At 43.7% G+C, this 10836-nt stretch overlaps 1 protein-coding gene across 5 annotated transcripts in view; it reads right to left on the bottom strand.

The window, feature by feature from the left end:
• Positions 1 to 3221: 3221 nt before the first annotated feature.
• psd2 (pleckstrin and Sec7 domain containing 2) overlaps positions 3222 to 10836 on the bottom strand; it is a 43865-nt gene continuing 36250 nt past the window's right edge. The window contains exons 7-16 of one of the 5 annotated variants that reach the window (XM_084009172.1): positions 10463 to 10614; positions 10123 to 10183; positions 8831 to 8921; positions 8690 to 8733; positions 8366 to 8556; positions 8129 to 8199; positions 7577 to 7734; positions 7144 to 7288; positions 6782 to 6925; positions 3222 to 5923 (exon numbers count right to left, since the gene is read on the bottom strand). In XM_084009172.1, coding sequence (XP_083865298.1) covers positions 5693 to 5923; positions 6782 to 6925; positions 7144 to 7288; positions 7577 to 7734; positions 8129 to 8199; positions 8366 to 8556; positions 8690 to 8733; positions 8831 to 8921; positions 10123 to 10183; positions 10463 to 10614 — 1288 coding nt within the window. In that variant the 3' untranslated portion in view covers positions 3222 to 5692. Of the gene's footprint in view, positions 5924 to 6781; positions 6926 to 7143; positions 7289 to 7576; positions 7735 to 8128; positions 8200 to 8365; positions 8557 to 8689; positions 8734 to 8830; positions 8922 to 10122; positions 10185 to 10462; positions 10615 to 10836 lie in introns of all 5 variants that reach the window. The other 4 variants (XM_084009173.1, XM_084009175.1, XM_084009174.1 and 1 more) reach the window with 4 other exon arrangements.

Below are 10836 nucleotides of genomic sequence, written 5' to 3'. Positions count from 1 at the left end.
TTCAACCCTGTGGCAGCATTTAGTCCAGTGTTGGGTCAATTTATATGGGGACGAGCCCACGGATTTGAGGCCGGGAGCAGGACTATCCTTGGCCAACGTTGTCGTTGGTCCACTTTGAACGTGTGAACAGTGAACAGTGTGTCTGTGACATTTTAACCAGAATATAATTTGTAATGTTTATTACATTATTTATAAATGACAAGAAGTGGTGCCACAATCAGTTATTCTCTGTTCAAGGTGTTGAATAAATATAAATAAATATTTGAATGCATTTCTGTAGCTGTATCTATGATTTGACTGTTTCATAACAAGGTTGGGAGGAGCATAGTGGTCCTTCCTCTATGAATTGTGTGGCCCTTTTTTTTCAGTTATCTGTGCTATATATCAAACTAATGCTATTACAGTCTACGGGGAACTGAATAGTAAATTAGATTTAAGTACATCTCGGTTTGGCTATTGGCTTGTTTGGACTCTTCTGTAATCTTTCTGTGGTTCTTTTAAAAGCTTCAGGGCGCAGAAACACACTGTAGTCACATTTAAACACAGTTGTAGAAGCTCAAAATGGAAAAATCATTAGGCACGTTGCCGAAGAAGCAATATTAAGACAGAAGCCACTCAATGAAGTGTAAATGTCTATTCAACATAATCATTTTGTTGTTTGGCTAGCTTATACTTTATGTTGGTAGCTCAGAACCAGTGACTATAACGAAAAGAATATCAAGCCCAAGCTGATTAAAAGATAAAAAAATAAAATAAAGAGGATCTTTACTTTTTCCTTTTCATACCATTTTCGCATTTAGCATTAGCCATTCAGTGGCTTGCAGGCATGTCACAGCAGGTGCACCTAGGTGTTCTCATGAATTAATTCTGACTCATTTAAGATGCGTTCACACCTAAGCTTATTTGTTCGCACGGAGCTATTGCATACAAAGTCGGAGAAATGAATAGACGTGAATTAAGAAAACATATCGTAGCGGTCTGTGGCCTCCCAGAGGTCTACGATAGAACCTCACATTAGTAGAGACCGGACCAGACTATGTGTATAAACCAGAAGACTGTCTATGGTATAAAACAACAAGGTCGATGGTGTTATTTTAAGTGCTGATTGAACTCCATTTAGAAAACAAGCATTTTAAAAGTTATTTGCGTATCTTCTTGCGAACAGACCTAACAAATCATGACTTCAAACTTTTTATGAATCGTTGCCATTATGTCGTGAATTCGGCATCATTTTTATCCATTTATTGCAATTAATTCACAACAAAATTGTTTGTTTTGGGTTCATACCACTGTAATAAACCAGCCGATGTGACTCTTGCTATTCACAGTGAATACAGCTCAGTCAAATTCACACGTACAAAGCAGCAATAACGGTTATTTCAGCCATGATGGGCGAAACCATGTCTGTCTACATGGGGGTCAAGTCCGCTCTCTCTCCGGCGCTAAATGACGCGAATAAACAAATTATCCAGCACCTACTACTAGTAGACTAGCTTCCAATTCTTAACCCTTTAACTAGCTTAAGATAATTTGCCAGCTCGTAAAGTTGATTTTTAACAGATTATTAATTTTCATACTATGAAAAGTCAAAATGTCCGCCGTAAAAAACACACAAATATATTAACGTTACAGGCTAACCTCGGTTCCCGTCTGCCACCTCAACCAAACCTACTACGACACACGTTTATGTTTCCAACTTCAAGTTAAACCTGTTGCTTTAAATTAATAAAATAAATAATTCATCTTACCTTCGTTCGGTCGCACTTTCACACACCCTGCCGGCGGCTTCGGTCATTTCTCCGACTGTTAGCATCTTTTAGACCTTCTTGTTGAGTTTGTGTTGTTGTTGTTGTCGCTTCTTGTTTCAGAAAATACTTTTAATGTGTTTTATAGTCATAAAAATGTCACCGTGAAATCCTTTACAGGTTAAAGAGGGGCTACTAGACACTTTGGGGCCTAAAATAAAGTGAACTTATATCAACTCGCTAGCCTAGCAACAGTCCAGCTACAAACAACCCACAATGCAACACTCTCTTAAAGTGACAGGAGTACTTTGCAGCGCGACTGAATCTGCTGTTGTAAACATATAAAAACTCTTCTTTATTTTAAATATTTTACCCCATCCACTGTTTTAAAATAAATTCCATTAAAGAAACTGTTAATTTACCAACATGATGGTTTTTCTAAGCTGTTTCCTTGCAGATATACACAGATAGCTACGGTATATCACTGCCATCTTATTCTCATTATGGTGAGATATCAAGTTATGTTTCGCTTCTTTCTCGTTTTCAGTTTTTCATGTATTCAAGACAAATTGACTGTGTTGTGTAAAATGTGGACCACTGCAAATTCCAATGGCATAAATCTCAATAAAAATGTAGTTCAGGATGGATCATATCTGGGTGAGTACTCAAAATGCTTTTAACAAGCAGTGATTTCACCATTCAAGGTATTTGCAGGGAAGAGATTAATGTAGAATTTATTTTTTGCTATTATGGCCTGAGATATACCATTATGCTTACAGTCGAAGAGGTCGTCCATTTTATAAAATTAGCATAGTGATATAACATTTAAAAAATAAACATATTTATCTCGTTCCACCAATCCAGACAAGTACGCACTGGGAACACTCAATTCAAAGAGCTAAACGGGTTACGTTATTATGTTTTTACCAGCTAAATTGTAATTATAGATCAGTCATTTCAAGGTCAAAACTAGAACACAAATAATCATGTCTATTTGACACTGATGGAAGCATCAGCAGTCGGTATCATAAGTTTATAAATGTAATCAGCATCTCTCTGCTGCTGTAGCTGAGCCTCTCTAACATGTCTGCTGATGCTGGAGAAATACTGCAAGACACCTGGGGGGGGGGGGGGGGGGGGGGGGGTAAGTGGTAGAGAGGGCGTTGCCTGTTAAGTTTGGATTTGATGCATTAGAAGAAAACAGGGTGATGATTCAGCAATGTGTTAGACTTTACTGGAAACTGCAAAGACACCAGTGTCAGTGTCTGGTGTTGTTGCTACACGCTGCAGTTACAGAAGGTGTGGTCCGTGCAGGCTCTCCAATCCGGCTTCGTCTATGTGTTATGCCACGAGATGAAGGTGAACACTAGAATACTTGTTTAAGGACGAAAGGTACTGTGAAGTCAACGCGACTGCAGGCTAAACTGGACATAATATCACAGATGTCAGGTTACAAATAAATCAACAACCACGATCATCTGTATAAAAGCTTACTTTATGAAGCACAGACTAAATATTCAGTAAATATGTCCTTTACATAGTATAAGCATCCTGTCAAAAACAATTCAGATATACAAACAAAAAGACAGATCCAATGCTGACATCAAAGTGCCGAAGTTGTCATTTTTAAATAAAACATAACAATCAACAAATACTTTTTTCCAATTTTTTTTGTCACAATCCTATATTACAGCACAGGCCTACCCTAGGACATCGGGAAACAATGGTTAGCACAACAGCCAAAGTGACTATAAGGGGAAGTCTCCCTGTAAGAAAAGCAGTTATTCATCCTAACAATACAGCTTTTGTTTCTTTATAAAAACGGTACTTCCTCTCTGAAAACCAGCTCCACATCAGCATCCTGGTCTATACAAGGATTCGGTTCCAGGATTTTCCAGCTGCGATTCCAGATTTCCAGCCAAGTCTGGAAAAGGAACCTCGGGACCCCATCAGTCACTATTAATATGATTTACGGACAGCAGAAGAGATCGCATGCTGCTGAAATCCACAGCTCTGGTTACGTCGACATGCTCCTGTGCCACGCGGACGCCGAGTCACTAAGTTCACCGATCTACAGTTGTGTCTTAAGCAAATTACGTAGAAAGAGAAAAGTGTGTGTGTGTTTGGGTGGGTTAGGATCAATTAAGGTGCTCACAAACAGCGGTACCACCACTTCCTCACGACGTCACACAAGTCCTCCTTCCACCAGAAACAGGCGTGTTCCTCTTTGTTTGGAAAAACGTGTGCTGGATGTGTTCATGGCTGGCAGAGAAGGTCTTACTTAGAAAACCAAACCAGTCTCTTCTTCTTAGAAAACAAGTTCCTTTCCCCTCCTCCTCCTCCTCCTGCCCCCATGTGGAGGATATATGATGGCTACTCTGCTGGTGGAGTTGTTTTTTGTTTTGCTGCTGTTCCCCTCTCCATTCCAGTACGCTCACCGGGTTCTGGACTTTAGCAACGTTAAGCTGGAGCAGTCCTGCTGCTACGCCATCCAAACCAGCCGGTCTCTGATAGGCCAGGGTCTACTACTACTACCCCCCCACCCCCCACCCCAAAAAAACATCTTAAACTGCTGGGTAACGACTGCAGCGGGGGGATATGGAATACACCAGTACTAGTAAATGCCCAATGTGAGGTCTAGCAAGCTATGATAGGTCCAGGTTTTAAATCAGAACACAGATTGGTTAGATTTTCTGTTTTAAGAGGTAAAGGTACGTTGAAAAAAAGAAGAAAAAAAAGCGATGATGTCTGTGCTGAAGATGCTTCTGAGGCCTGATTGTGACGGCAGTCTTACTCAGCAGAAGGCCATTTGGATTTGTTTCTCACCAAACATGCTCAATAACGTCTTCATAGAAAAACATGACCCTGCTATATTTAACTCCTCCTTGTTTCCTACAGCAACAGCTCAACTGGAACCATCTAAAAAAAGAGCATGCCGATGCACACGCGTAAATATACATCAGCATCCCACCCACACTTTCCTGTTCGGCCCTTCAACCGTGTATTGTTACATATCAGCTCCCTCATCCTCTTTAGTTCGGTTTCGACTCGTTAGAAAAACAGAGTAATTGAATGCATGTCACTATTTGGGGTCGCGGCAGATTAAAAAATAAAAAAAACAAACACTGTCAATCCCTCAGCATCTTGTGTCAAGGTGCCCTTGAGTAAGGCACTCAACCTCCGGTTCCTCTGGTGGAGCAGCTCAGAGAACGTTAAAAACCTGCTTTACACTCACAAACGTACGTTAACTGCGTGGATGTGAAGACGGGACGTGAGAGAGCTAAAAAGAGCCGGCATGCTCGGTGTAAAAACCCTTCCTGGGGGGCGAATACAGGTGTCGGAGCATTAAATAAATAAATAAATATGCTATACATGGCAGGGACGGGATCCTTCTGAGAAGTTTCTTTTTGAGAGTTTTTTTTGCGTAAACTCTGGGACACATATGTGGCATCACACCCAAACTGTAGGTCCATACACACACACTGCCTGTAGGTGGCCGGGTGTGTAAACATGGGTGGAAGTGAATAGCCAAAAAAACAATGCTACAGTAGTACCGTCTCCATCTGGACCGCTGAGGACAGCACAGAGAGGACCGGAAGGCAAACCAGTCCGTCTCTCCTTCTTTGTTCTCTTCCCGACTATAAACTAAATACATTTAAGTTCCTCGAAGCTCCGAGTTTCATTTCAAAATAATACTGATGATGTTATAAATAGTGATCACGGCTGTGATCATTCTTAATGTGCAATAACAAAAGTTCAAAGGACTGAGGTTTGGCAGGGTCACGGGGCTCGTCATCGTCTTCATCTATTGCTCAAGGACAGGGGGGAGGGGGGGGGGGGGTGACGCTAGTTTGGCATGGAGGGATGTCGTGGTTTTCATGGGCTGACGTCGCCGCTCCTCCGTCCTCGCTGCTCCTCCGTCCTCGCCGCTCCTCCGTCCTCCCCCCTCAGCTCCTCGGTCCCGGGGCGGTGCAGCCGGCGGCCCTCCCGTTCAGCCCGACGTGAGCCTGGCTGATGGACGGGGAGGACTGCGTCTTGCGGAGGAGGCACTCGCGGCCAGCCAGGCCGCCCTCCATGATCAGACCGCCCATCACGCTGGCCTCGATCTTCTCAAGGTCGTCCGTCTCCGCACGGATTTTGGCCTGCAGGAGGCTGATGTACGTCTCATAGCGAGTCTTCTGCTCAGAGAGGGAGGAGGAGGAAAATGAGACAAGAAGAAGATGAAACAAGAGAGTCATTCCCCTCCATACTGGTTTTATTTATGCTAGACAGATTATGTTTAAGACTTAGCTTGATTGAGGCATCAGAGGGATAGTTTGTGTGTTTTTAAATGTACTAATACATAGTTAGTGTATCACCAACAGACAGTAGCAGCAAGGGAGCAAAGCAAAGTACTGATCTGGGAGCAGCAAGACATGCTTTAACCTCCTCAAAGAAAGGATCACCTGATAAAAATCAATATCAGTTTAAGTTTAGGCTATATTTAGAATATTTTCACCACTTTATCTTGTGGTCAGACAGCTGGAAGTGAAACTTATTTATGCTCTCTTTAAAGCCACCAGGCTCAAAACGGTATAGATACGCTTTCAGACCAGTCAGAACATATTTTATTCTATTTTTTAGGCCTCTAACATACAGAACATTGCTTTGCTCCCGTCCTGGTACTCCTGTCTGTTTAGGTAATTATTATTATTATTATTATCTGCTGCCTCTTGGCCAGGTCGCTTTTGCAAAAGAGATTATATATCTCAATAAGCTTTACCTGGTTAAATAAAGGTTAGAAAGAAATATTATTATGAATTATTACTGCAGGTAAATCATCATACAAACCCAGGAAACTAACCCTTTAATCTCCAGTAACTTGATTTTCACAGAGGAACTTGATTGAGTTTTCTCTTTGATGTTCTAACTGAAAAAAAAGGGCCTGTGGCCATCTGTCCTGCTTTCTGGTCCCTTAGCTTCCCTTTAACTTGAAAAGAAACCCCAGCGACATAAACACATAAAAAGGAAGCTAAAAAAGCAGACAAGCCTCGTACCTCGTACGTGAGGTAGTGCTCTTTGAGCCGGTACTCCTCCCACTCGCGGCTCTTGGGGTCGACCGAGGGCGAGTTTTTCCGGTGCTCCTCCAGCTCCAGGCTCATCTGCTTCAGTTTGCTCTCGTGACTCAGCAGCTGCTCCTCCTGCACCAATCACAGCCCGGCACGGGAAAAAACAACACAGAAGACCCCCAAAAACAGCCAATCAGATGCAAACGGACACAAATAGAATATCATGCAGAAGGACTGAGCATGCCGTTGTGATAAACTGCAAGATATCAATCATAACTAGATATTTATTGTCAATACGACAATAAATAATAAATGGCTCAGGTTTCTAATGTCATATTGCGTGTGTGTACCTGTTTGAGTCGGGTGGATGAAGACGGCAGGATGGGCCGACAGAATTTCTTCATGGAGCCGATGGCGGCGGGGAAGGCCGGAGCGGAGAACAGCGCCGCCACCAGGTTTATCCGGAAGATCCAAGACATCATCTCCTCCTCGCTCCTGGAGGAAGAGAGAAAATATAAATGTGGCCCAATTCTCAGGATGTAATTTAAATTGTTATTAAACTATTATTTTTGAAAATTCACGAAACAATTCCACTGTGTGGGAATTAAAAAGACAGCCGGACCAGGTATTATATATTATGTGCATATCGAGTTAGTGAAGGACTGTCATCCTTTTCCACACCAGCTCATCCAGTTCAGGACATTGTTACAAGACGGTAATAGTATAAAATGGACGTCTTCATTGTATTTTTTTAATTATGAAAACATCTTGAATTCAACTTACGGGGCGTGCAGCAGAAAGACTCTCCAGTCGGAGGTTTTGAGCTTCAGTACGTTGGCTCTCTTGCTGTAGTCGGTGGCACGAGTGGCTAAAGCGTGGTGGATCCGCACCGCGTTCTTCAGGTCCACCTCGGAGATATCAGCATCGGGCTTGTACTCATCCTGGGTAACAGAGAAACAGGTCATGTGATATCGAGCCCATAAACGTTGTTATGTTCCAGTCATTTTGTCTCTTACAGCAGAGAATAGAATAGAAGCTTATGCTTGGTGTGTATAAACTACTTAATTAACTGACTCAATTTCCTCTTGAGGATTAATCCTCATATATCCAGAACATATTCATGTCATATGCGGTCAGTACATCCTTCCTACCAGCAGGTGGAGACACACGCACAGTAGAGCAGCCGTGCCTCTTCCTCTCCTGATGCTCTATCTTTCTCACTCTCTCTCTCCAACACACACACGCACACACACGCACACACACACAGCATCCACCACCGCAACGACAGCGGCGGTGGATGTGTGTTTCTATGGTAACGGAGCAGAGATGCGGTACCTTCTGGAGATACAAGATCATCCCCTTCAGAACCGCATAGAACTTCTTCCAACCGCGACGACCTCTCGGGGCTGGAAGGAGGGAAAAGATTACAAAAATAAACAAACTTTTCTGTCGTGTTTTTGTGTTCAGTTACAAATAAGAAAATACTCATTTCAGTTGTGTGTGTGTGTGTGTGTGTGTGTGTGTGTGTGTATGTGTGTGTGTTTGTGTGTTTGTGTCTACAGCGTCACTCACTGCGTTTGCCGTCCATGTCGGCGTGGCTCTTGCGGGTCAGCACTCCGTGTTTGTAGGTGACGGCATTTAAGAGGATGGGAATGGCGATGAAAGGGTTACTGCCGTCCGTTACCCTGGAAACACGCTTACCCCCGCCCTCACACTGCTCCTCCACCAGCTCCGACAGACTCTTCCTCAGCTCCTCCTCCTCACTGCACACACAAATACCCATTCAGTTAAAACCCCGAGCGGCACATATTCAAGTGGGCTTTACTCCTGAAAAAAAAAGACCTGCATTCCCCAAATACTTTTACTCCTTGTGATTAACACAACATGTGTACTCACACGGCCCACTCCAGCTTCTCATTCTTGATGGAGTTGTACAGGATCTGTGTGAAGGAGGCAATAACTGTTAACATTCTTATTGTTTCAGATAAGGCTGACAGATTTAGCGGTGGCTGTATTTCCTCAGGAGGAGATGTGTACCTTTAGTAAGTCTTTGGGGTAGTCTTTGCCACTGTTGAGGCCGTCTAGATTACTGATGAACTGTTGGCACGACATCTTCTTCCCGATGTTCTGATGGCAGGTGAACAAACAGAAACAAACAATAATCAAATTCAACTTTTATCAGCTCCGACCTGAGTGCAGTGTTGCAAGTATCCACTGGGTGGCAGTGTAACGCTGCTGGTTCTGCTGGTAGTTGGTGGTGGTGAGAGTTCCAACTGGTATCAGAGCTTATCAGCTCGCCATATAATTCCTACATGTTTTAACCTTGAATTATGACGCATCATTAGAGGATGAAAGCATAGGTGTTTGTGTGTCGCTGCCCATTCAGCCTGAATAAAAGCCTGGAACATAAACAGATACAGATGTTGATTCAGAAAAAAAAAAAAAAGGTTTGGTTTGTGGCTTTTTTAGCCCCATTTTTCCTCCGAGGAGCCACGTATCAGACAAGACAACCCTGCTCTCTTTTCTAGGAAACATGCAGATCATCCAGAATAAAACGTGTCATCCCATCCCAGCGATGTAACATGCGTCACAAAAAAATGTTTTATGCTCCATTTATTTACAATATCCGGCAACGTGGTGTAGTGCCACAACCACAATCCAGCTCGACTCAGGTTAAACTTAAGGTTAAAGGTTAAGTTCTCATATTATAACAACAACAACAAATCTAAGTATCATGCTTCATGATGAGCCTAATGTGACATTCAACATTAAAATCGTGACTTGAACTCTGTTGTTGGCTGACAGACAGACGTCAACGAGGACAGTGTTCGTGCTGTAAATATACTTACCACCTGCAGTGGTGGAGAGAGACCACGGGGCCAGATTTGGTTAGCAGGGGGGGGGGGGGGGTTTGACAGGGATGTGAAGGAAATTGAAAAGAGAGAGAAAAGGATATTAGTTGGGAGGAAGGGATAATCACTTGAAGTACTATTAGCAGGGACTGGAGATGAGCAGGAGGGTTGGGGGACGCAAAAGCACAGGACCTATGACACTGATCGTGTTACGCTGCCCGGACCACAGCGCTCCAGTTTAGAACTGAAACGACGAGACCAATCGAGGAGAGGAGAGACAGAAACAGGTCAGAAAGTAGGCTGAGGAGGAGGAGGAGGAGGAGAGGGAGGAGGAGACAGAAACGGATAGAAAAGAAGACGTGAACGGAGCCATGCCAACGCTAACAAAGGGCTGTTTTTACACATTTTGTTTTGCAGGAAGATTAGAGGGGAAGTGAATCCTGCAGAAACCCGTCAGAGTGGAGAGCTGCGGTACATACATGTCCGTGTAGATCGGTGTTGAGCAGCATCAGGGCGCAGGTTAATGTGTGGGCTCCATCTGCAACAGGACAACACAGGGGTGAGGTCAGCTAAATACCACACACACACACACTGGTGCACAAAAACTAGTGTGTGTGAATCCCTCCTTTTATGCAGACGCAGCAAATACCCTGCATGCTAAAATAACTCCAGCTCGTTTAGATTCGGTGCCGTCGTTATCCTGCAGTGCAGTGAGTGTTTGTTTAACTGGAGGGAGAACCGTAATAGTGACGTAAAAACCGATAAGATGGTGTGACATTTTTTGCACAGCTGCTATCCTCAGTGTGCTTCGTCGTACCGTCGTCGTCGTCGTCGTCGTCGTCCTCGAGACGCTGACCTTCAGAGGTCAGCGTCTGCGGGTTGCAGTGGCAGAAACGGCGGGAAAAATGCACGAGGACCCGCTCTCTCTCCTGGGTCTCTCCCATCAGCGGGAAGGCCTTTAAGAAGCTCCTGTCGCACACAAATGACAGACCGAGGTCAACAGGAGGTCAAACGTTTCCCCCGATAACGTGTCTCTGAAAAATACGGGATTTCTTCACTTCTGGAAGTAAATACAGAATCTGCAGAGGAATGCAGCGGACGAGAACCTTATCAAACATTTATAATTTAAATCTTGGACTGGCGTTCATGCACCCTGCAGTCTATTGTCATAACGAAGGATTGTGTCATCTG

The sequence above is a fragment of the Eutrigla gurnardus genome, assembly GCF_963514095.1.
Source record: "Eutrigla gurnardus genome assembly, chromosome: 5".
Lineage (NCBI taxonomy): Eukaryota > Metazoa > Chordata > Actinopteri > Perciformes > Triglidae > Eutrigla > Eutrigla gurnardus.
This window is presented reverse-complemented; position numbering and strand designations above follow the sequence as displayed.